The 26,678-nt window shown below is 38.7% G+C and overlaps 1 protein-coding gene across 5 annotated transcripts; it reads left to right on the top strand.

Annotated features, from left to right (window-relative positions):
* The first annotated feature begins 669 nt into the window (after nt 1-669).
* On the top strand, nt 670-24,687 carry FRRS1 (ferric chelate reductase 1). 5 transcript variants are annotated; one of them, XM_088170038.1, is made up of 19 exons: nt 670-687; nt 821-907; nt 9,947-10,063; nt 10,832-10,979; nt 13,496-13,691; nt 13,922-14,058; nt 14,680-14,774; nt 15,359-15,509; nt 16,328-16,507; nt 17,371-17,469; nt 17,993-18,140; nt 18,607-18,723; nt 19,484-19,599; nt 19,884-19,970; nt 20,891-20,988; nt 21,161-21,219; nt 21,961-22,104; nt 23,190-23,251; nt 23,357-24,687. In XM_088170038.1, the coding sequence occupies exons 4-19, from the start codon at nt 10,929-10,931 to the stop codon at nt 23,447-23,449; spliced, it is 1,833 nt and encodes a 610-aa protein (XP_088026164.1). In that variant the 5' UTR covers nt 670-687; nt 821-907; nt 9,947-10,063; nt 10,832-10,928; the 3' UTR covers nt 23,450-24,687. The 5 variants fall into 5 exon arrangements, with proteins under 5 accessions (XP_088026164.1, XP_088026167.1, XP_088026163.1 ...); XM_088170037.1 differs by lacking the exons at nt 670-687; nt 821-907 and adding an exon at nt 9,746-9,877; XM_088170039.1 differs by lacking the exons at nt 670-687; nt 821-907; nt 9,947-10,063 and adding an exon at nt 10,612-10,703.
* The last annotated feature ends 1,991 nt before the right edge of the window (nt 24,688-26,678 follow it).

Below are 26,678 nucleotides of genomic sequence, written 5' to 3'. Positions count from 1 at the left end.
TTGGTCCCACCCTGTCGGTCCCACCCCTCCGTTCCCGGCCCCGCCCTGCCCGGCCCTACCAGGCCCCGTTCTTCCGTTCTCGGCCCCGCCCCGCCGAGCCTAGCCCGCTCCTTAGCTCCTGGTCCCGCCCCTCCGCTGGCGGCCCCGCGAAGCGCGCCCTGAAGGGAGAGGATACCTCAGGGATATGCCCGGGGTACCTCAGGGGTACCTCAGATTCTCTCCCCCGTTCCCCGCGCTGTTGCGGCAGCGAGCGGGCTGATCTCTCCGCTAGCCAGGGCCCTGCAGCCCGGCAGGGCTGTCGGACAGCGCGGCGTGCTGGTACCTGTGTCCTGTCAGCCTCTACAGCCACAGCCCCACCAGCGCCTTTACACCCGACACCGAGAGGTGTCCCTGTGGAGCCCAGGCACCTCAGTCTGGAGCTCTGTGCGGTTTATCGGGCGCTCCGCTGAGGGCGAGGTGGCTTTAAATGTTGCCTGGAGTCTCCCGGCTGATGCCTCTGCAGCCGTGACGGGAACGCCGCTCCGCCGAGTTCCCTCAGCGCTCCCGCCCCGCCGCCTCAGGGCCGGCGCCCGGCTCCATCCTGATAGGCTGCGCTGCTATAAAAACATGATGTCAGCCAGAGTTTAAGTGCTATATATAGTGTGCGGACAAGACTACAAACTCCGTGGATCTGTCTTTGACCAAGAGGTAGCATGGTTTATAAAAAAATCTCCAACACCAGAACACCCCCTACTTCGCCTCCCCACGCCGCCTTGTTTTGCAGCATACTGTTATCCGAACTGCTGACACCGCCAGCCCTTACCATTGCTTTGTATTGCAGAACACCTGGGACATTTGCTCCAGGCCTCTCACGACCGAAGTCATTAACTGCACCCCAGTGTAAAGGTCAGCCGTGCAGCTTTGGAAGGTCAGTCTATTTTTATTGGCTAGAAGTACGTTAAAGAAAAAAAGTGCTTCTCAATTTACAGTGATGGTGTTATACTGAGTTTGTTTCTTCTTTTTTTCTTTTTCTCAAAGGTGGTACATTTTATGGAATTGGAAGGAGTCTGCAAAACAGTTTAGGCTTAACCATTTACCTCCAGCCATCCCAGCATACCCTTTTAAGTGTATTTTACTGGAGGGTGTTCATCCAATTAATTTCAGTGCATTTAGGAGAAGTCTAAAGGTCTTGATATTCATGGAAACACTTCCACTTATTTCAAACTCAAGTTTTTTTAACATTAGGTAGCTTTTCTCCTCTGTTTTCTCTTTCACTTGCTCCTCCCTCTGAAAATTTCAAGAAATCTGTTTGTTCCTCATTACAGTTAGTGTTTTTTGGTATTGTTGAGAAAGGTTTTCATGTTAATGTAGGTGAATATGTCAACTTGTATGCCCTTGACATATATTAGGGATCCTAGACAGAACGGGGAAAAAAGGAAAAGCACCCTTGTGAGTGCAGCTCCCTAAAGATTCACCTCATCAAGGCTCATTCAGATATGGTTCGGATGTGATACTTAAAATCTGAGTTATTTCACATGGCTATTTCCTGAGTGCCCAGTAGAATTCTCCCATTGTCCTTGTCTTTTCCAGCCCCCTTATTCTTTACTCAGCTTGCTGGCCTGCATTCATATACAGGACAGACTTGCACCTAGAAGAAGCCTGGCTCTCCTGGTGTGCTGGATGTTTCCTCTGAATTGGATGTGTTCCAGAAAAGAAGATGATTCAGCATAGGAGTGGGAAATATAAGAAGCTTCAACAGTTTTGGAAGTCATAGGAATGAAACCAACAGAGATAATTGAAAGAGATCTGGACCATCTTTTTTCTAGAGTCCTCTGCAAGCTTCAGTAGCTTGAGGTGACTGCAGTTGGTCTGCCTCAGAGCCTTGCACAAGTGTCTTTTCCTCCAGGCTTTCTATTTTCCTATCACATACTGCAAATGGGCTGGGGTTTAAAAATTTCATGAGCTGCTTACACAGAGAGCAGCTCTAAGAGAGGGAGAGCAAATGATGTCTGTGTAGCCAAGTCCTTTGCATAAATAGTTATCCTAAAGTGCATGTTGAATACTTTGTGAGAAGCAAGATTGGGGCCAAAAGGGAGTTAGGGAGAATTGAAGGCAATTTCTCTCCTGCTACTAAGTTTTAAAATGTGGCTCTTTTGATTTCCTTACTCTATACAGAAACTCACCCTACCCTTATTAGGTTTGCACTGGCACATCTCCTCTATACTTCGCATTCAGACAGATTTTGAAATGTACCCAGGTTTATGAAAAACAATTTTTTTTAGTGTCTTGGATAAAAATAATTAGGAAACCAATGCCGATCATTTGTGACCCTTTGATGTCAACAGTGTAAATAAAGGACTTGATTCACTACCCAGCAAAAAAGTTTCATAGGTACTGTGAAATCACTTAGTAATTGGAACAGTATAATTTCATGGGCCTTTAATTCAATATAAAAAATACTGTTTCAAAGATAATGAATGGTGTAGGTCTCTTGATGAAGTGTAATCAGGAACAGAGCAGATTTCTCTAATCCTTTCTCCATCAGCATCATCTCTTATGCCTTCCCATCCCTTACAGACTTTGAGTTTGTGTTCATTTAGCACATGTAAATTGAGCAGTTTTTCTCTGTGTGGAATCCACACCAGCAAAACATGAATGCACAAGTGCTACCTCTGAGCATTGCACTTTTGTCTCGAACACAGCCAACACCAACTGAGCATTTGCTACACTGGCATCTAAGGGGTGGTTTTCACAGTGCCATTTTATCTTCAGTTTGCAGTTTCTCTGTGTGTGATTATGATATATCACAGCAGTAAAGGATCAATAGTTGCTTCAAAATAAGAGTACCTGCCATATCAATGTTAATCATCAGGAAATAATTTTGCAGCATTTTCAAATGTACTCATACTGGAATTCTTCAGTCTTTTTACATTCACCTTCCTAGTGGTCCTCTTTTCTTGCCTCCTGTTTTGCAACACAGTGTTACAGAACACTTAGCCTAATAGTGGTGTCAGTACATTTTGGGAAGCTTCTCACTAGGTGTCACATCTCACTAATGTCATATTGATTATGCCTGTTTTAAAGGGCAAAAAGTACTCTAAGTACTTTTAAAAGGTAAAAAGTAAATCACTTACATGGTGGCAGTAGTTTTTTTTTTTTAATAACAGAAAAATAGTTCCCAATAACAACAGTAAAAGCCAACTCGCACAGAGATAACTTAAATGGACATCTAACTAAAATTAAAAGCATATTCCTTTGACCTGCATACAGGAAATATGAGACTTGATAAAATTTTAAGTGAGCACATTTTTTCTCAATGCTCTACATTCATGCCCTGTAAATGAATGAATTAACACTGTGTTATTGTTCAAACAATAAGAAGCTTAAGAGGTGTTGAGCCTTCTGTCTGTCTAGCTTTTGTTTTCTAATGGGGATTTCTCAACCAGAAATGCAAGCTTGAAAGAAAGTTCCTTTTCTTTAAAACTGGATCTCTGCAATTTGGTTAAACTGCAGTATTTTCTGAGTTAGATCTCTGCTATGCAGTGACTGAAAACAAGTGCTTTCTTAGACAGCTACATGCTCAGCAGAAATTTTGATATGTTCTTGGACATTAGAATCTAGTATTGAGTGAAAACATTAGTGAGAACATCACATAATCACCTATAGCTTTTTTAAGAGTCCCTTCTAAATGCCCAAACAGATTGCAATAGCCTAATGGACAGTGAATAAATATTAGGCTGGAATAAAAATTTCTATTTAAGTCAGAAATCATATGAGATGGAGAGGCTAGGACACTGAAACCTATTCAGTTTGTCCTTACTGGCCTTTCATGGAAGGCAGTGTTGGTTTGACCTTTCAAAGATTAACATTTTGGGTTTGTTTTCAGTTCCAGTTTGGCCATTCTTTTACTGTTTGGCCTCAAACAATCAATGCTCTAACATCCATAGAAAGTTAATTTTTAATAGAGTTTAATTTTTAATAGAAAACTGTAAAATTCAATGCAAATATCTTTAAAGAGGACCATATAAAATGACATTAAAGGTAGCTTTTCACATTAGGGCTTGAGATACATTTGACTGTGGTTTAGCTAACAGCATCACATCAATTTGATATTAATAATCTGCAAACATGGGGACTTGGCAAGAAAAACTAAGTATCTGAATTATATTCTTGTACTATTCAACTTAGTTAAGTGTAGAATTGATTCACATATATTGGGCCAATTTTTGTTGTAGATCATACCAGTATCATACCAGTGTGCTGAACCACTACTAGCACTTCTTCCTGTGAATTGTTCCATGGAACGCTAGTGAGATATGCTGAGATTTAAGATTTCAGTGGATCTATTCCTAAATGAACTGTAGCAATGTCTTATCAAACAGATCTATTTCCTCCTCAAAAATAAATATTCAGAGTGCCTCTTGCACACTCCATCTCCTTTATGATGTTCCTTCCTGATATATTAAACTATACTGAGAATACCATGAATATTTTCATGGTCCATTGAAATAATAATCCTTAAATCTTAACTAGATCGGTCTTTGAGTTCAAATGGTAACCAACTGATTCTGCTTTTCTGTTCTGTATATTTGACATCTGATTTTTAAGCAAAGACATAATTACATGAAGTTATATGAAAACTAATATTAGGAACTGTAGTTCTGCTCTGTAATCTTTCAGTACAGGCAGAATTCAAGCCAGGGTAATTTGACCAAGCTAACATGGTGTAATATATTGCAGAAGGTAAATATTTAACCTAATGTATTAATACCACAAGCATTTGTTTTTAAAGATATTAAACATGAGCAGGAAGAACAAGGAAGATGATATAAGAGTGGTTTTCACTAGAGTGCTACAAAGCTGGAATTCAGACTGGCAAATCTTTTGCTATCCAGCAATCAGACCACAACAACATTTACAGTTGAACCATCTCCAAATGCTGCTACCAGAAAATAAAAGTCCTTGGTGTTTTTCTCATTGATATCATCAGGTCTTTTTGTTATCCATGAATTTAAGTTTAGGATTACTGATGAGAAGCAGTTTGTCCATAACTGGGCAGTGGTTCCTATGTGAACACCTAGAACCTAGGAATTACTGTTGTATTTTGGCACAAACTGCTGCTGCTGTCCAGATGTTTTGAGTATCCTACCTCTGCACAAAGCACTGGGTCTCCATTTCAGCTGGAGGAATTAGTGTGTCATACAATAGAACAGCTTTGATATTTTGCTTCTGAGAAAATCTGGAACATCCTTGGAGGTACTGGCTTCCAAAGTGACCATGTACTAACCTGACTGTGCAGGAGCCAGCTTTTTATAGCCTATCTGGACTGGGTCCCTTTACACTTTGCTTGATATTGCCCTCTGCTCATTATTCGAGAATCACTGCTTACAGGACTTGAAAACTGGTAGGAAACAATCTTCTCTCCCTTATTCTTTTCACAGCTCACAATGCTGGATATGCCTTTTACCAGCCTTGTTATGATCTGACCAGCTTATTAGCTTTTGAAAGTTTCTGCAAACCTTTAGGTGAGACTTGCTAAAGTAAGAGCTAAAATCTCTGCAGCCCTTCCCAAGGAGAGTACTGTACTCAAACATCACCACATGGCTCCCCCACAGGGGCACTGGGCATATACTGACTGGAATGTTGCTACAACTGACAGTGCTGTGCATCATCCCTCCTGCAGGACTGCCTGTGCTTCAACCCAGAGCAACTGCAAAACCCACAGGCATGCTGGGTCTGAACAAAGAATGCATTTAAAGCCGTGAAGGAGTCAAATTAGGAGCTCCTGAGAAAAGCTGAAGAAATGGAAATGGGTTGCCTGTGAAGGATTCCGGAAATGAGATGAAAAAGGTTAGGAAAATTAGTTCCTAATCCAAGTGAAAGGGCAGAGGAAAAAAGGCTGGAGGGCAAAGGTGGAACTGAGATTGGCTGGCAAAGAAATTGATAGTGTGAACGTTGTACAAGATTTCAGTTAATCTTAGCTTGACATTATGAATTCTGTAATCAGGTCTAAAGTGCCTTACACTGAAGCACTTACAGGTCAATGCCTTTGCCAGCAAGCTGTTTTCCCCTTGTAAAACAGAACAATAAAAACTTATTACATCTTGCTGATATAATAAAATTAATAATTTTAAAAATCCTCACGGCAATGGTCAGAAAATACAGAAAACTCAATAAAGTTAAGAATGCAGTACTTTTATCAGATAAAACTTGATGAAACTTGCATCAGATAAAGCACTGACCCACATCACTTGAACGGGGTGAAATGATTTTACTGAAGTCCTTTATCAATTTGTGTGTTGGGCACAGCATGAGTGGAGAGTCTCAGAAAAGTGACAGGTTGTGTGTCATGTTGTCATAACACCTATACAGACCTGTCTCAAATTGATATCAGGGAGCCAATCTTAAATATTTCAATTCAGATAAGCAAGAAAGTACTTAAAAATATATATATATTTAAGTCAAAGTGGCTACATATTTTGGTAGAAAGCTGTGAGGCAGGGCCTTCAGCTCTTGTGTCAGAATAGAGATGCAAAACCAAAGCAGGTTCCTGTGCAGTGACTGGCAAACCTTACTTGACTGATCGGCTACTGCCACCAGGTGGCTTGGTACAGTCATTGACTGAAAACTGTAAAATGCGTTTTACCTCTAGGTAAACGAGTATATTTGTATAAATACGGTTCCAAGTCTGAATTTTATGTGTGACATATAAAATTAAAAAATTAATGTGATTAATAAAGAACCAAAAAATGCATACAGTAGAAGGAAATTTCTGAACAAGGCGAATACTTTAATCTAATTTGTGAATTAACACTAAGTTGGTAAAACAGGTAAGTATGAAACACTGCCAAAGCTCAAGGGAAAAGAAATTATTAATTATGGAGAAAAATATCTCATCCTACACTGTGACTTTATCATCATTTATTTCCTTTAAGATGGTAAGGATTGTTCCAATGACTTAACATTCCCGTCTCCTTGTGACGACCTCCCCCCACCATATACGAATTTGTTTGGTAGGAAGAATTCTTCATATCTAAGATAACAATATTTTTATTAATTCACTAATATATCTTTAACTAAGACAATAATGCTGAAAAGCTTGAAAAATGCTGAAAGCTTGAAAAATCTTGAAATGCATAGTCTTGTATGTGTAGTTTATGCAAGAGAGAGGTGAGTATATATTGGTGCCAGGACTGTTATCTTCAGAGAAAGTCTCGTATCCAGCATGTATTTAGCCAAATCCAAATGCACTTTTCCAAACACATTTCAGCGTTTCAAAATAGGCAACACTAGTAACAAAATTTTTTTTGATCCAGTTATCCATCATCAAAACAATCTGGTAGGGATGCAGCCTTTTTGCACATCACTCAGTTTGAACTCCAGTGACGTTTTATGGTGATAACCTTGCCAGTAACATAGAGCTCAATGGACATATATGAAACTTGAGCAAGGTCTGAATTAAAATGACACAGTTTTGCTGAATAGTTAGCTTAATACCTAAAAGGAAAATTGATTAGAAGGGATCACATAGTAACATGGGTTCTCTTCAATGGCTTATTGTTCTCCATATAGCTTTGGCTTGAAAAATAAATAGCTATCAGTATAAACCATAGACTGCACAATAGTTGATTTCCAAAATTATATATATTTACTTAATTGCTTTCTCGGTTCTTAAGCAAGAGAAATTTCCCTTTATATCCTTGGAATGAAGTCTCCTCTACGAAATTCCCACTGCTTTCAAAATTATAAGCTTTCACTTACTTCCTTAAGTGCCTATGATAAACCATGCAAAAAAACTCATCAGCTTCTTTTCATGTTAGATGTTGTGTCATTCGTTTGCCACTCGACGTCCTCATCCTCTGACACAGGTCAATAGGAGGTTACACAGCTTTATCTGTCTTCAGGCTTGCAGGGAGATTCAAATCCACCCCCCAGCCCTCTGTGTCTCTATCTCATTTACTTAAGCTAGAAGATCTGCTTTGTAATAAATACAGAATTGTTATGAACACACTAACAACAGTTGCACTACACCTTACAAAGAAGATGCAACTGTGAACTTTTTATAGTTCATATACCCTAATGCATTCTATTTACTTTATACTGGATATGACACTTAACAAATTAGCATGCAATACCCTTTCATAGAAAATTTTCATTAAGGCTGCAGAACTATTGATTTTATTGTCTTTTTAAGGAGACTGGTATGTTTGAAAAGAGCCCTTCCAGATGGATTGATGATCACCCATGCAGTTGTATGGGGACTTATACTCAGTAGTTACGGACTTGATTTTTCCCCTCATTGGTTCTCTTGGTGTTTTCTTGGTTTTCTTGCTTTATAGCTCTTTAGCAATAGCTAACATCTTTTGAAATAAGAAATGATAAGAGACTGATAAGCAAAACAGTATTCCCTCCCTTTTCACAGAAAAGAGTTTTTTTCTTCTTAAACCCTGATTACCATTTCCAACACAACTATATTTACATTTTCATCCCTCCTCATGAGTCTTAATGAGGAAATTACTTCCATATATACTTATATATATTATAATGTTTCAGACATATATACCCCGTCCTGTCTGTGAGCCAAGACCTTAAATATATATCTTAAAATATTTGTATATTAATTCCACTATACTCTGTGAAAGTTATGAACCTAAATATTGTCAGGAACACTGGTCCCTCTGGTCACTGTTTTTGTTACTGTAAATATATTTATGTTATTGTCTTGCTAATAATGTATCTGTATTAGTTAAAAACACACAAGCACATGCACACAAGCAATGTACGTACTTGGGCCTGCAATTTTATCAAACACTGTCATATATGGAAACTTTATAAATGTAGTTGTAAACAAAATTCTTTTTTTCCCCCCAGCTATATTTCACTTCAGACTATTGCTTATGCATTGTTTCTTCAGTTACTGAACATGGAGTGAGATCTCAGCTTCCCAGTGACTTGCATGAGCAACACAATACAAGTGTAACAGTGAAATAATTCTTCTGATTAGGCAAAGTAATCCCTTATTGTTTTACACATTAAATATATTTTTAGTATGTTATCACAGGGTACCTCTAAAGATTAGTGCTGCTTTTATAGAAACTGAGAAAAGAGTGAACACTAACAGAGCATTTCCTAGTCTGTTTTATTTTAGTAGATAGTTAATTAATAGTACTAAGATCTCTAGAACTGCTCAGACCTACTAATATGCATCTGAATCACTACAGCTCTCCAGTAAAGGTTCTTTTTAACACGAACACAATATTTCTATGCTGTGGAAGGGCAAAAGTCCCCTTCGATTTTTAAGTAATTTTCTTTTTGTGCCACTTTGTGAGCAATGGAGAACTTGGATTTAAACAATACAGAAGTCAGAGAAGCCTGTGCAAGCAATTGCAGTTTCTGTCAGCAAAGCTCCAGTTACAGCCAGTATTTGCTTTCTTGATAAGAAAGGCCTGATTTTGCAAGCCTGTATATGTGACCACTTTTCGGCCCGCGAACAGCAGCGCTAATGAGCTCTGTAAGCTTTGACAAGGCCGATGTCTCAGTAAAACTCTGGTTCTTAACCCAGGACGGCCGTGCAGACCTGCAGCGCTGGGAGGCTGCATAGAAATTCGGTGCCCGTGGGCCTCCCCAGGCCGCGGTTCGGGGGTTCGGGGCGGGCAGCACCTGGGGCGGGCACAGGAGCGTTCGCGGCTCCGAGTCCCGCCCCGCCCGGGCCGGGCCCTCCGCCCCCGCTGCCAGAACAGCGCCGCGGCCGCGGGGGAGGTTGGAGCGGCCGGAGGGGCTGCCCGGGCCGGGCAGACCTTCCCCGTCACCCTTCTCCACCGCAGCGGTGCCAGAGAGGAGAGTGGGGCTGAGGAGCTGCCGTAGCCTTTGTAATAGTGCTTTGGTTACAGTGATGCCAGTGAGTGTTCAAAGTGGATACTGCAAGCTTTTTGGAAAGTGTATATGTTTAATAGAATATCTCCAGCAGGTATGAAGCCAAGCAAAATCTGGTGGCGTTTTTGAAGCATCTTGTAGCTGCTGCCTTTCATGCAAGATTTCTGAATTTAGAGAAAACTCCTAAACCTGTGTGCCTTAATGAGTAAAGGTAAGCTATGGCATGTTTCATCTGGAAGCCGTGCCAACCACGTTCCTCTGGTATCTTTATTGCTTCCTGTTATGTGAATATTAGTTTCTTACTTTGCTTCTTTGTTAACGTGCATAGGAGATGGCTCTATGAGAAGTGTGACAGTAAATGTGTTCGTGCTATAGTTAAAGGTACTTGTTGGGATAACAAACTACGTCTTTTTAGATCAATCTCCAACTCTGAGTTCTTCATATAGATTAAAGTTTGCAAGGTTGGGGTGGGCCTTGAAGATTCTCTGCAGAGCAGCTGCCCAAGTAAAATTGTTAAAGCAAACAAGTGATCAGGGCAAAAATCCTTGCCTCTTGTTTGTCTTTTTTCCATATATCTCACCAAGAATAAAGTTAGCATATTTTAAAAATTGTTTGTTCTTCTAAAATAAAGCCTCTCTTTGCTAGCGAGTAAATGCACAATGAGCGTTAAAATCATGCTGCAACTTTGTGTCAACTAATACTTGGAATAGAAGGTATCAAAAGCTGGTTGTAGCTTCCCACCCTCCCTGCCTGCACGCCCTTAACTGCACCAGAAGATAATTAAGAAGTTACTTAGTATGAAACTCTTTGAGGTCTGGGGAAGTGTCTGACAAAGTAAAGGAAGCTGCAGGGTCAGTGTTTCATTATAGCTCCATGCATTTCAGCTGAAGTGTGGGGAAGCTGTATAAAATATATGCCTGAAGTAAAGATGCTCTTATAAACTTTACTTTTTCTGTGTGTTTACTGTTTCTTTTTTCAGACAAGCTTCCTGGATACAGAAAAGGTTAATACAGTTAGATGCAAAATAGAAGAGATTACAAAGTAATATAAGTTGTTTTACTACAAGTAGAGAGTCAATGGCAGTTTTACTCAGACTTTGTCACTGTTACAGAAGGACTGGCTGTAAGGTAAGTACCTACATGCAAACTGTTACAAAAAATAATTTTGTAACACATATGCTCTTGAATTTCTCCTTCCTAGAAAGAACAAGATGCTGAGGTGTGTATGTTTTGTTGTTTTGTGTATATGGAGGGGTGTGCGTATTTTTAAAGTAATGAATTATTTTGAATGTTTTCTGTCCTTGCTCAATCCAGCTGTCATGACATGATGACCTTTGATTAAGCAGAAGAGGCCAACCCAAGCTCTTTTTATAAATTCAGAGGGAGGGTGACTCTTCAACCACAAAACTCTTTCCCTTTGTAGGGGTTTATTTCTAAAGGAATGTGTCATAAACCATGTGTATTAATACAGGTTATTCCCCTTCAGGTGGCTCTTTCCTTTTCTGTTCACCCTCTTGTCTGATGGTCAAGAGAAATTTCTGTTAATTATAGTTCTTATACCATTGAGCTGACAGTATGATTGCCTTGTCTGTTGTCTCATCTCTTCTTCCTCTCTGACATTAGTTTCATATATTTCACACTATGCAGCTAATGAAGTTAAACAGATGAAAGAAGATAAATTCTATGAAGAGATCCTGAGTTGGAGTGTGAGCATTGTGCTCATGAGCTATCAGGCTACCAGGGCTTTCTTAGCTGTTGATCCCTGCAGGGACTGTAGGAGTTGTTTTCAACGCAGGAAGGACCTTGCTGCTCTCCATTTATCTAAATATTTTTCAGATTTTGTTCTTTATTTTTTTTATTCTATTAATCTCTACTTAATTTTTTTTTCTGCCTGCTTTTGAGTCAGTTGAATCTGACAAGAATATTTCTTGTTTCATTTTACATCCCTACCACATCCTCTGCTACTTAAAGCAGGATATTACCCTATTCTTGTCTCTGTGATATGCAACCTTATCTCTTCTCTTGAAAATTTCTCTGGTACATATAACTGTACTGAACTTAAGTCTTTAGTTTTCTATAAGTGTCTTTAACTTAGGTATAAAATCAATTAGATGTAAACTTTTGGCAGTTTGAACAAGTGTTGGGACTAGAAGGAAATACTTTTAACTAGAAGTTAGATATGATCATAATGTTATCTTGAATATTTGGGAGGAGTTGAGTGTTGGGTTTTTATTTTCTAGTTCTTGAAACCTAGCTGTTCAACACACTCTTTTTCATCTGATTTTCTTCTGTTTAGTGGTGTAAAGTCACTGAGGAACCTATATGTTGAAGTACAAGTACAGCAGTGCCTTAGAAATTGTGGATTTGCATGTATGAGAAATTTGAAAGAGTTCATGTTGATGACTCCTATTGTGTAAGACTAATGATGTGCCTTGTCTTCATTTGGCTGCTTTTTAGGTATCAAGAGTTCAGTCTGAAATGGCTCTGTGAGTTTCTTATCTTCATATCCATCCATACTGTCAGGGAACTTCTTAACCTGATACTTCTTATCACTTGCTGCAAAATGGGCATGGCCCTTCCAGAAGGCTGCCTGGTCTGTGTTCCACCAGAGCTGATAACTCACTTCTTGTGCCTAAGGATTGAAAGGAAGTTTATCTCTGTTCTCCTGGCCTTTTGGATGTGGGAACACTTTGTTTGTTGGCTAAGGTGTTGTGTAAACCACAGCACAGCTATAATCCCTGCATGCTACTGAGCAGCAAAAAATTGTCACAGCTTTTATGAGGACAATAATGTGGTGGGGCAAAACATTGTGTGATGAAAGCTGAGGTTAGAGGTTCATATAACTGTTTAGGATCTGGGGTCCTACTGTCCCATGTCTTTCATGCATGCTGCTCCCATGACAAGCAATCCATTGTTTGACTAATTGTCTAGAGGCCCAATATCCAAAAGGCAGAGTGCGAAGGAGAACTCTTGTGCTTGTCTGCAACAAACATACATATTTTTTTGTCTAAATTTTCATACTAAATTCTCACTCTTGAATGCATAAAATTTATTTCTGACACTTGGCAACTTCAGTTTCCCTGCAGAAAGAAGAACTTGTAACTGGGGAATTATTTGTCATATGTGAAGAAAGAGGCATGGGTTATGGAAATGAAAGGCAGTCTGTAATGATGCAAAATTTGAAGCTATGATTAATAAAAGTGGGCTTGATACTAGCTATGTAGTTCCTCAATACTGTCGACCTTTATATATCTGTGAAGCCTGTTTATGATCCATCTGTCCTGTGCAGATGTTTAAGGAACTTGAATTTTTTTATTTTTTGAGAGTGAACAGGAGAAGGATTGGCAAAAGATATTTTAGAAGTGCTGTAAAAATGTATGGAGGGAAATAATCAACCTATTGGATGGAGGGATCCATTGATACCCTATTTCAGGCCATCTACAGGTTATCTGAACTTTCTAACAATGCCTGGCAGTTATCAGAAGCAGAAGTTATTCAGCAGCTGGGAGTGGTGTCTTCTTTTGAATGCTTTTTTTTAAACATGATTTTGTATTCTACCATTCAACTGATTTCTGAAGAGGAGTGTTGACCTGCAATGTAAATATTTATTGTGTTTAATTGCTTGTAAATTTTATTTTATACAGATGGAACTGCCTGGTATTGCTGTTGCTGTTTGGATGTTTGTATGCTTCTGTGCACCTGTGGCTGGCTATCCAAACGGAAAAGTAAGAGGAGCCTGTACTAGCATGGTACCCTGTCATGGTGGCTCTCCTCAGCTGTCACCTGAGCACACCATTACAGTGAATGGGACTGAATTTAAACCAGGGGACAGCATAGAAGGTATTGTTTCAGTTACAGCTGAAGAGTTTAGTTTATTGTTTCTTTGTATTATAGTATGTTTTTCCTCAGTTTTCTATACTGGATTTATCTAAGCAGTTGAATCTTGTTTAGGTAATCCATTAACCATCATTCAGTACTTGTAAAATGAACATCTAGTAGTCATTGTTGAAGTATTTCCTTCTTCCTCTGGAATAGAGTTTAACTTCCTTTTATTTTTTTTCTTGCTTTAGTTCACCTGTCTGGACCAGATTTTGAAGGCTTTTTCATACAGGCCCGGGATGCAGAACACCTGGACAGCGCTGCAGTTGGTTCTTTTGTGTTAGCTGACCGGAGACGTTCTCAGCTGCTGACATGTGGTCGTACCAAGGTAGAGTCCAGTGCCTTAAAATCATTCATTGGGCACACAGGGGTTTGTACCAGAACATGCCTGGAATAGGACAGAGCTAATCCATGTAATCTTGTTTGAGTTCAGTGAGTCTCTGGGGAAATTGGTCCAACTTGGAGAATAGAGACATGACTCACTGTAGCTCTGGACTATTTCTATGAGCTGTTTAAACTACCCTGGTGACAAGAGGCTGTTGACTGCTGCAGGAAGATGCAGCATTTGTAACATAAATTTTACACAATGAACATCGTGTATTCCTAATATTAAAAGGAGGAGCCATATTGCATTCTTCATCTTATTGTCAAAAAGTGGAGCACTTCCTTATTAAGAAAACCTCATTATTTCTAAATAAATGCTGCAGGGACCTCTACCTCATTGCTGGAGTCTTCTGGATTGAAAATCATTCCTTTTAGTCTTGAAGTTGGTTGCAGTGCTACAGCTCACCTGAACTGATCATGACTGACTGGGGAAAGCCAGTTGCACTGGGGTTGTGTAGTGTAACAGTGCAGTGTCTGTGTAGGATTTAGTTGCAGCCTCTGCTGACTGTGTTAAATAACAAAATGAGTATCCACTGTGTAACTCTTGATATGTGTGTGTTTTCAGAATTCAGCTGTCAGTCACACAAGTAAATCAAAAAAGGAAGATATAAAAGTTTATTGGATTGCTCCTGGAGATGCTCCAAAACATGTTCAGTTTCTGTAAGTAAACCTAGTATCAATTCTAATTTATTATAATACAAACAAGCTAAATCTGTACCATTGTCTGTGTCAAATGTTGTCTAGCAACTGAAAAGTCCTTGGTCCAATGGCCTGAAAAGCCAACACCTCTTGCTTGCTGCAGAGTCTGTGTTAATGCAGACACTTGTTTTTTTAGGAAGAGCTTGAAGGTGACTGGGCTTTTTTTTTTTTTTTTTTTTTTCTTCTTCCCCAGGGAAGGTATAAGGGGATTTGGAGACTAGTTTCTTTAGTCTTTCCTGTTACATTATTAGCTTTTTGGGAACTACAGCATAAAAGCAATGCAACTCTTCTCTGAAGTTCTAATCTATGCCATAGGCATGAATGTTTTTTGTATTCACTGTAGCATGTGGTATTATGTTTTAAAATTCTTTTTCTACTGAGATTTAAGATATTTTCCTACCTCAATCCCTAAAATGATAGAGGTCTCCATAAGGATGATGATGGTTTTAAAAATAATTTGTGTGAACTATAGATTCTTCTCCTTTTAAGGTAGCAGCCAACTATAAATACATACAGTAATGACTCTGTATGTTGTGTTTTTTAAGAGCCACAGTTGTGAAGAAATACAGGATTTTCTGGGTAAAGATTCCAGGTCCCATTGTTTCTCAGCCTGATGTGCTGTCCCCAACACCACCTTTGCATGCAACATCAGAGGCTATGTCAACTTCACAGCCAGTTTCCTACATATCAAAGCCAGTAAGTAATGATAAAGCTGAATCAGGCTATCTTTAATGCTTGTAATGAGTGGAATTTAATGAGATGACATTGATACAGCCTATTAACAGAAAAGGAGAGATGATGGATGAGTAACTTTGATATCTAAGGCTAAGAACATGACAGCTACCCTTAGTTGAGTTGCCTGAACTTTGCAGTCAAATGTTCTCATGCTGCACAAAGGTCAGAAGATTAACAGAACATTTAGAAATTCATGATCAGAAAATATTGTGCATGCTTGTCATGAGAGGTGGGAAAAGACTTAATCTGGTCCTGACTAATAACTTCCTATTTAGCATCTGCAGGCTCAGAAGCTTTCTTCTCTGGCTGCATCTGTGTTACTGATTTCTGTTACTGAGTCTTGAATGGACTAAGCAAGTGCTGCTATTTGATTCAGGATAACTGATGTATAATCAATGTATTTTCTCAATGTGTATCAGTGGAGTTTGTATTTTAGAAAGCAAGCATAAAGCTGTAATACCCTTATTTTCTTTCTCATCTTAAAGTTGATATTACCTCTCCAAATATTAAACCAGAGGAAGTTTTTTTTGGAAGTTCCTGCTGACTTTTCAAAGTTATTCTATTGTGATGTCTTTAAAATGAAAATTCAACTCAAATTTAGCTTTGAATTCACCATCATTTTGCTTTGTAGTCCTAGGATAGTTGTAGACATGGTTTAAGAGATTGGTGTGTAGACGTAGATGATATTGTTCCTTGTATTTTATTTTTTTACCTTGGCTAGAAAGGAGGAAGAGAATGGAAACTCTCATTGCTCACAATTTGTTTGCTTAATTGTTCAGTTTAGTGCATTGAGTTGTGGAATTAAGAAGTTCTGCATTAGGAACCCTACAAACTGTGATCCTGGAAGTGCTTCCTGTTTTTTTCTATCCTTCCAACAAGAGGAGAGTTCAGTTTTTATTGAAATGAGTGGTCCAAGTGAAGGATATTTAGCATTTGCATTTTCCCATGACCAGTGGATGGTGAGTGTTGTGTTCTATTTTCCATAGTTGCTTTTGTGATGTTAGTAAAGTTTGAATGGAAATGCATTTGGAAAATGGAAATACTGGTAGATGTCACACAAAATGTGACTCTCCCATAGTGCTAAAACACAGGTTGTTTCTTATAGGTGGTTATTCACTTTTAGCTCAGGACTGAATAACTGCAGTAGAATTTCCTTATGGATATCTCTTATGGCAGAATTCAGCCTGTCTGACTGAAATTGCTGGTTGAATCAATCTCTATTTACCCATCCAAAAAATCTTATCTCTCAGAAGCTGAGTTGTTATTCTGAGAACTATTTGCATTTGATCCTTGAAAGTTACTCCTATACAAGCAGTCTTAAAATGTTGAATGATACTTCTTTCTGATTTATGCTAAAGGGATGATGCTGTTGACAATGCATAATCTATAAGCTACGTGTTGCACAAAGAAGTGCTGTTTATATTCATATCCCTAGTGCAGGAACACTTGGTTCTTAACAGCGCTTTATTTACAGCTGTGGAGGAAAAAATCTTGTAACTGAAGTGGATTTTTAAATAGCTCCAACATCCATCTCTGTCTTGTCTAGTTAATTTAGTAAATTCTAAATAATTAAAGAAACTTCTGATTATGTGGTTGTTACTCTGGGAGGGGAGAGTGAATCATAATGCTTGTTTCTATGTGTCATCTCTTTGATTTAATGTGGTCCCTCAGTAATAATACTAATGTGTTTGAAAAATGGGAAATAACAGCTTGATAACTACAGAAATCTCTCAGGTCTTGCTGCTTATATTAAATCAAAGACCTTTTGGAGACTGTGGTGTTTTTTATTGGGCTATAGATATTTTTCTCTTGAACTCTGCAGGGTGGTGATGATGCTTATCTGTGTGTTAACGAAGATCACCGTGTTCATGTGAGCACTGCCCGCCTGAAGGAGCGAAGTCATCCTCTCCTGGATTCAGAGGTATGTTTCAAAACAACTCAGACACTTTCACAGATGTAGCTTTGAAGTAAGGTATGCTGCTGCTTTGTGCTTCTGTTTTGCACAGCAGGTGTAAATACTGAGGTGGATCCATAATTCTCTAAAGTGAGATTGGCTGGGCTCCTATTTCTGGTAAATGGTAACTTTGGAATTCTAAATTTAATTTGTAAAGATAGTCACAGGATGAGAGTTTAGTCTATTTAGAAACTTTGTCCTTATTAATAGTCTGTCCCTTTGCTAGAACTGCAGCTGCAACTGCTATGTCCTGGGTTAAACATTGTTATGGGCTGTAAAAATTAGTGATAATGAGTTCAAACCTTAGGTTTCTATGTTGACTTACTGACATATCTCTTGCATACCAATTTAGAAGGGATCTCCCTTCCCTGGATCATTCACATTTTTTCTTTATACATCAATGACACTCTTGTCTTTTGCAAGGTTACCTTTAAGGCAGTTATTCTGCCAATCTGAAAACACTGGGTATCAATTATCTCCTGTTTTACAGAATGCCCTTGAAGATGTGTCATGGAAGCTTGCAGATGGTGTTCTTCAATGTTCTTTCAGGAGGAATATTCATCTCCCTGCTTATACAGGCAGATTTAATCTGGATACCAGTTACTACATCTTTCTGGCCGATGGGGAAGTTGGTGAAGGTAAACCATATGACTAACATATGGTTGCTTTTCTTTTAACAGCTCCAAATCAGTTAGTGGCCCTTCTGTAAGATACAGCTTAGACGAGAATTAGATCATGGGTTTGCCTGTGGAAGTTATTACAAATTTACTCATGTGTTGTATGCTCACTTGATCATAGGAACTGATAGTTTCTTGAGAACTGGCCACATCTTATTTTTTTTAAAATGGAGACTAGAATCAAAGGAAATTATTCGTCATGTCTTGTGTATGTAGTGGTATTTCCTGTAGCTGGATGAGTTGTATTTTGTACATTAAGTGTGCAGGATGGTTTAGATAATGTTGGATTCTTACTGTATTTTGTGTTAGCTTTCATGATTATGCACAGTGGTCACAAGAGGGCTTGAATTTGTGAATGAGGAGTGGGCACACTTACAAGTGCAGTGGCTTTCATTAGCAGGAAATAAACCACTTTGTCACTGCTCAGGTGGACTAATATACAAACATGGTCGTCAGCCCCTGGTCACCAAAGGACTGTACAATGTCACGGGTCTTCCTCAGGATATTGGAGGTTCCCGGGCCCCACGCCTTATCAAGGCTCATGGTAAGCTGCAGTTTCTAGTTTTCTCTCCCTGTTCTAGGCTTGCTGAGGCTGGAGGGTTTTTGCAAAGTCTCTTGTCTTTCTGGCATTTACATTGTATATTATTTTGGTTAGCAAGATCTGATACTCTGGTGGCAGAGTGAAGTTGTTAATTTTTCATTTCAAGAACAGTGTTGGAAAATTGTTTTTGCCCAGGAAAATGAACCTGCTCTTGCCTTTGCTCTTAAATTTATAACTGGGACTTGTTTATCTCTTTATTTCAAATTGTTGTAGTTGCATTTTTGGTTTAGTTCTATTTGAAATGAGAAACCACTCAGCTGAAATTCTGGAGTCACTGAAGTTAATGGGAATTTCTTCTCCCACGCTACTGATAGAACATGATAGAACTGCCACTCATTCTTTGTCACACATATTGTAGGAATGTCATTTTTCATCCTCTGATGTCTGAGTTGGTGATAGAAAGGTTTTTCTCACCAGTATGTAAAAAGTGTATTAGCATGTGTGAAATGTGCAGTAGCCAGAGCTGTCCTGTTGTGTTGTGTGGGCAAAGTATGATTATCTTTTGCGTGGATGTTTCTGTTCCCTAGCAAGATAAAGGCTGTGAAGCTGTAGCCTGAACCAGGTGATATGTTTTTAATCATTGGTAAGTTCTGACCATGTGAATATGAACTTAACTATTGCATAGTCTTGGAAGTTGTATTTGTGTGCACTTAAGTTACCTGTCATTTACCTTGTTGGGTTGTTTGTTGTTTTCTATTTTCAGGAGCACTAATGTTTGTTGCTTGGATTACCACAGCTAGTATCGGTGTTATTGTTGCACGATTCTTCAAACCTGTCTGGTCTCATTCATTCCTACTTGGAAAGGAATTGTGGTTTCAGGTGGGCAAAATCATGTATCTTCAGCTGTATTTTCTAGCATTATTGCAAGAAGAGTTATGAACCTACTCGATCCTAGAAATAGACGAAACATGGTATGATTTACATCTTTCTTTAATCTTATAGAGTGGAACAATTAAAAATCAGAAGTTCACCTACTTTACTAGTAAAGGTCAAGTCTAAAGTGGGGATTAAGAATATCTTTTAACTGTAGATGTACTTAATGTCTTTTAATGATGTGTTTAAGAAAGCTGTAGAGTTTCTGAAAGCAAACTCAACTTTTCTAGGTGCACCGTATGCTTATGTTGACCACAGTCATGCTTACAAGCATTTCTTTTGTGTTGCCTTTTGTGTACCGAGGAGGTTGGAGTCACGTAAGTGTGCACTTTTCGTCTTGTTTGTTAACTCAGAGGTGTAAAGGTGAGACTAAGTGAATGAGGAACTCCACTGCCAGCTATTTTGACTACTTCCAAACAAATTCCTGTGAAGGAATTAAGTAGGCTGATTTCAAACTCTAGCAACATAGAAGAGGAATTTTGTCTCCTTTAAACTACAGCTGAAAAGTTTTGGTGGTTTCCTTTCTTCCTCTTTCTCCCAAATAAATTCTTTGCTCACAGTTTCTTTATGTACTATTTTGGTCTTACTGTTTCCTTTGAAAATATGATCTTGGGAGGGAAGTAAGGACGTGATGGCTGACATTAGTGTGGTAAACCTGCTGAGAATAAGTGTTTTTGTGAAGTTAAACATAACAGTGAGTGATAAGCTTAGTCTGGAGCAGTAGCTACATAGAGACTGTAATACCTATTGCTTTCACCTGTATTTGGTTTGATGTAAGGTAACATCAAAAGTTGGAAAGTCTAGACAATATCTGAATTCAAGGTGGGAGAATGTGGTCACAAGTGTGAAGGAAATGGAAATGGAATAAAACATTTTTGAGTGAAAGAGAAGACCAGTGCTGGGATGAGTTATAAAATAGGCCTATCCTGGAGACACAGGATTGAGGCTGGAGAGCTTCTATGGCTTCTATAGTCATGCAAGTCTGCTCTTCAGCTGGTTGAATTTGTCAATATAGCAAAAAGGTGGGACAAGCTCTGAGCAGACGTACCAGTGTGTCTGCTACCAAGGCAAACAATCTCCATCTGCCTGCAGGACAGCTTATTGTGTCCTGTTGTCTCTGCCAGTGCTGCTCCGTTGTAGCTTACTAGTACAGGAATAAATAAAATTTGCAAATTTTTGGTGTCTTTTCTCTCTGTTTATGTAGATATGATACTTAAGAAAAGTGTCCTCTGTTTAGCAAGCAGGTTTTCATCCTTATCTTGGCTGTGCTGTGATGGCTTTGACAATCTTTCAACCACTTATGGCAGGTTTCAGACCATCTCGTCATGCACCAAGGTATAACTGGCTCATTAAATTATAGTCACAGGAATTAAATGTGACTGTTTCTGTAAACATTCTTTTTACAATGAAAAATCTTTACAGATTGAAAGTAGGCAAAAATATTCTTTGATTTCTATCCCCTTTCCTCAACTGTGTTATCAATAAAATGTGTTTCGTTGCTTCACAGGAGGCAATTGTTTAACTGGTTTCACTGGAGTACTGGTACAACAGCTAGAATATTAGCTGGTGAGTAGAAGTAATAGTTGTAACTCCCATTTAACTGATTTAAAGGAGCTTTGACCTTTGTCTGGGCTGTTGTTCATTTAAAACATCTATGTACATCCACCCCAGGCATGTCTGAAGATCCTTTTTCTTGGCCATCTTTTGTGTGAATTTTAAGGGGCCATTGGATACAACTCAGAGAAAAAGTCACTTGAAAACCAAAGGAATTATGGACAAATCTGAAATTCCTCTGTATTGAGTACCTGTCCTTATTTTCATAGCTTCTTGTTGTCTTGGAAGGTGTGAGAATAGTGTTCTTACAGTAGCATAGTTCAATGTTATTGAATGGGAGACAGGAGTTTCGCTTATAGATCCAGAAGCTGGGTTTAATTTTAATAGTAGAGAGAAGCTTCCACAGCAGCTTTAAGCACTAATATTGTGGTGACTGGTCTTGTTGGTAGTCACAAATGCTAGTGTTTTTATGGCTGGAATGTGATAGGGCACTAAGCAGGTTGAAAACAATCTTGGCCTTTTCTTCCTGTCTTGGTGCTCACACTATCAAAAAAGCCCAAAACAACCCCCTATCCCCTCTCAAAAAACTCTCAACAACTTTCAGCTCTAACACCTCCTTTAACCTTGTTCCTCAAGCAGTTTTAGATAATTCATGGGAAATCTATTTACAAAAGCATTTGTGAGCATTTCTAAAGCATTTTTGGCACTATATTCTTACTTTTTTTTTTTTTTAATCTTGTTTTTACTGGGTAGTTGTGACTATGTTCTTGGGAATGGATCTGCCAGCACTCGACCTGCCAGACCCGTGGGACACCTATGCAATGATTGGCTTTGTAGCTTGGCATGTTGGTACTGATGTTCTTCTGGAAATCCACAGCTACTGTCTCATTCGTAAAGGTACAAACCCAGCAAAATGCCTGTTGTCCCCTTGCCTGCTGAGCATAAAACCAGTGTGAATTGAATTTCAGGAAGTGGTCTTTGGCCCCTTACTTGGAAGCTGAAAGGGAGTAACTCTTGAGTAATAATGTCCTATCTTCTGTAGACAAATGAATACAGAAGAAAACAGTTTTCAAGACAAAAGTGTTCTAGAAGAGTGGAGGTTGTGCCATTTTAAATAGTAGCTTCTCATTTCTTAAACCACAGTTCATAGGGGACTGAAATGTGTAAATTTTTTTGAGACTATTATTTTTTGCCGTAATTTTGATCTCTGATGGGTATGTTAAGTCCAGATCAATTCATGCAGATTTAATATGGATATAACTGTTGACAAATTGCTGTAATTGCAGGAGCAAGCTTGAATGCTTGCCATTTTGACTGACTGGTAAAGGAATATGAAATCCTGACTCCAATATGTCTAGGGAAGAGATGGGTAGTAGAAATTAATTAGAAATTGTTATCTTCACTGGCTGGTGTCATGGAGAGGAGGTGACTGCCATGTGAATGACCTGGTCTAAGGCTGAGATGAGACAGCTGCAGAATTGAAGAAGTGTGATTACTTAAGAGTCTGTGTAAGGTGTCATGTGGAGAAGGAGTGATTATACAAGATGTGAATTTAAATTTAACTGCAGTAATTACTTTCCTAGAAATAGGGAAATTAACGTGAAATGTTTGGACAATGAGTGTTCTCATGTTGGCTAATGAAAACACTTCTTAATGGAATCCAGTTATCTTAAAATATAAAAGGAAAAGGTGTGAGCTCAAAACTCAGTGTTTTGATTATTCAGTCTAGCAAAAGAGACAGAATGTTTTTTGACTTTAGTGTTCAGAATTTACTTTTTGTAGGTCAGATCCAGAATAATTTTTCATTTGTGTTGTGAACATGATAGTAACAGATAGTGAAATGTCAAATGCAACTCCCAAATCCTTTTCAGATTTGATGCTGTGTAAAACTTAGTCACAGGATCAAGACTTCTGCAGTATAAAAATGAAACCCCCTTCCTCTTAAGGGCAGACTTGACTTCTGTTTTTCTTCCCATGAACAGTTGAACTAATAGAGGATGACAGAGTACAGATACTGCAGTCACTCACATCTGCAGAAGCAGAGGTAAGTCACAATTTGGTAACTAATTACTGTGAAATGGGAGGATTCTTTGTTTAAACCAATTAAAAGACTGACTGTTCAATGACTTTTCTTCCCTTTTTCTTGCAGGGTCATCTGTTTAAACAGATTGTGTTAACCATCTATGTCTGTGGAAATATAGTATTCCTGGTTGCCTTCCTGATAGCAATCAACCAAGTATGAATAAGTATTTGAGAATTTCATGACAAAATATTGTACAGTTGAAAAATCTGCAAGGAATACTTTTTATTACAACTTTTTTCTCAATGTGTTCCTGAAGATGTAATTGAAGAATAACAGTAATAAGAACACATGTCATGCTCAGTGTTTAGGGAGATCTGGAATTCAAATCTAGGGAGGAATTGTCCTACAGTCAACTGCAGTCCTACAAAAGCTGTCTTCAGATGGGACTTTTAATGGGAACCTTTGCCTGAATAAGGAGTGAAAACTGTTTTTGAAGCACATTAGTTAACTTGATTGAAGCTTATAGGTGAAAAGAAGACTGAGAAGATGTGCTGCAAGTGTTATTTGGATAGTCAGTTCCCTAAACCTTTGGTGAATATTACTGGGGGAACCAGGAGAATATGGCTGATCCAGATTAATCTGTCCACTTTACTGTGTTCTGATGTGTGACATGCCAACTTCCTACTCCTGACAGTTTTGTGCATAAAGAAACCCCCAACCACACAAACTATGAAACTTAGTGAAAGATTGTCACAAATGCAGGTTGATGCATGAGCTAAATAGATAAAAGTAAAATGCAAAAAGCACTGTCTGCTCTAAGAGCAGTGTACTTACACCACAAGTGCAGGAGTTGAGGAACTTCAGTCCTTTAGTAAAACCACTATTTGCCTCACTCAAAATGCTGCTCTGTCTCATCCCTCTTGGTGCTTCTAAATTATAAAGAGAAAACATGTTTGCAATATAAATGCATTAAAATCTATTGTAACTTATCCAAAACCTAAACCAGGAAGAACCTAGCTGTGTTTTTGGATTTGTTTTACTGTCTTTGGTTGCTTGTGGCTTCTGAATTACTTGACCGTGTGAATAAGATGGATTTATGCCAACTGATGCTTTAATGGAAGTGAAAATACTTGCTCTGGCATTTGTGCAATTGAGCAGAACGTTAATTGGGAGCTAGGTTGACTTCAGGAAAAGCAGCTTCTGTTAGTGTTTAGCCAGAGTCCTTTGAGCTGGCATTTCTAGAAGATAGAACTATAAGAATTCTATAACAATTCTATTCTGAAAGAGTTTTGGAGACCATTTTTTTAGTTAACATAAGATTTCTCCAAATACATGAACTAGGTACAGAGACTAGAAAGAGACTACATCATTTCACATTTTTTGTTCATGGTTTGCCCAAGTATGGAAGGATACTCTTGAAATGGCACTTTTGAAATTAAACCTTAATATGCTGTGCAGTTACAATGCTTTGCAGTTGTGTTTTGTGGCTCTGAACAGCTTGTTCCCACACATTTCATTTTTTTTTACTGAAAAGTATTGATTTTTAGTTGTAACAATTCAAGATATATTTTTCGTCTAGGCCTAAGCTGGCTGGGAAGGAAGGTGTTGGGAGTATTGCATAGAATAGTGAGTAGTGAGGTGTGACTTGGTATCACCTTTTACAGCAACATCTCTACAGGTGTGACCAGCTCTAAAATCCCTGTAGGTGTGGGTCAGGTGGTTCTCTGCAGTTACCAAAGCTGTCTGCTTGTGTCTCTTCCTCTGCCATCCCAAGTGCAGAGCACAGCCTGCATGGACAGGTAATATTCAGGGAGCTACACGTTTGTTTGTAGTCAGTGATCTTTTTGGCTACTCAGAGATCTGATTTAGCCATAAGGGTGTCTATGGAGCTGGGATTAATCCCTTTGTCAGCAGCAGCTGACTGTGAGTGAGCCCGAGTTTAATCATCTCCCTTAGAAGAGTCATGTGCAGATTGGGAAAGGGGGAGCACAAAGAAATGAATCACAACCCAGGCTGAAGGACAAGAAGCATGAGGCCAATTGTGTGGGTGTGAGGTTCTTTCAGAGAACTCTGATCTTAAAATTCTGGGAATCTCAGGCTCATCTACTGCTAAAGTTTTGTGGGACTTTATTGTCTACTGTGAGTTTATAGAAGAAAAATCACTCAACCTAGGCATGATTGATGGCTTTTTAAATTAAGGGTAATGGCAGATTCTTTCTGTAATACAATGGCTGTACTGAGGGTTGTTTCATTTACATGTGACAATGAACATGGGTTTTAAAACATGAATGTAAATATCTCAATAAAAGTTCTTGTCCTTTTTAGTAATGTGAAAATGCTGTCAAAAGAAGACTAGAAAAGTCTTGCCTAGGAGCAAAATGGATTGTCTGGTTTTTGTAGATGTTGTTTTATAAATTAAAGCTATGTAAATCCTTCCTGGAGAAACTATAATTGAAATTGAATGTTAAAATAGTTTTTAAAGCAGTTTCTTTTCCTCAAGAAGGAAAATTTCCTTGTTCCACATCTAATACAACTTTAAAACTGGAAAAATTGTCAGTTGCTCTGGCTAACTTCTTTTTTTCCACTGCTTGCAATATTGTCTAGTTTCTTATGAGAGCCCTTATGTGCAGTATTGTAATTCAATGGATTGAAATTATTGCTGATGTCACATTTCTGTTCACACCACCACTCCTGCCCTTTTCCTGCATAACTAGTAAGAAGAAGTAATGTGCCATTGTATTGCAGTATCTTCCAAAGTTTGTTGTGTACTCCTATGAAAAAAAATCCGTGGAAGGGTTTGATATTGGCAGGAAAATAGATGACAGGTAGAAATTTGTGATTAGTCTCACAAGTAGTTTGTTTTGATTGTAAGGTGTAGCCTCCACATACTGGTCATCTACTTTTGACTTAGCCACAAGTCATGTTCTTTGCCTGTGCTTTGAACAAAAATTACTTGATGCAAATGTAAATGGAGTTCACAGCTACTTTGTTTTACTTTTAGTAATTTTTAGCTAGTTGACAGTTCAGGCTGCAGCACGAACCAGGGGAAGGTGTATTTCATTTGTCTTTCTTACACTGAGCACTACATTGTTTTCTGTTTTGTCAAAAATCACAGGATGGGGAGACCTCCAGTTCCGTGTGACAATGGCCTTGTTTTCCTTTACCCAGTGAAGGTTAAGGAGAGTTTTGCCTGCTTTGTGTTCCATCAGTGTGGAACACTACGTGGCGCCCTTGTTCAAGTAACAGCACTTCTGTTTTCCTTCATTTCTGTAAACTGCCAGTGAGAGGTTGGCATGTAAAGGTTTTCCGAAATAGGAAGTGTTCCTAAATGAACTAACTGGAAAAATTCTCAAGGTTTATTAAGAAACTCAATCTTTAAATTCAAGCTAACTCATACAGATAGACATTCTGGAATCGGTGGTTGCTTGATATCTATGCTTAAGCTTTT

Source organism: Sturnus vulgaris, chromosome 9 (genome assembly GCF_052056855.1).
Source record: "Sturnus vulgaris isolate bStuVul1 chromosome 9, bStuVul1.hap1, whole genome shotgun sequence".
Lineage (NCBI taxonomy): Eukaryota > Metazoa > Chordata > Aves > Passeriformes > Sturnidae > Sturnus > Sturnus vulgaris.
Note: the sequence above shows the minus strand (reverse complement) of the source record. Positions and strands in the feature narration are given on the sequence as shown.

Coding starts and splice junctions, on each gene's coding strand:
- FRRS1 (XM_088170038.1), top strand. CDS start 10,929: ATGGCAGTTTTACTCAGACTTTGTCACTGTTACAGAAGGACTGGCTGT. Junction 15,510..16,327: donor TTTCCTACATATCAAAGCCA/GTAAGTAATGAT, acceptor TTAATTGTTCAG/TTTAGTGCATTGAGTTGTGG. Junction 16,508..17,370: donor TTTCCCATGACCAGTGGATG/GTGAGTGTTGTG, acceptor TGAACTCTGCAG/GGTGGTGATGATGCTTATCT.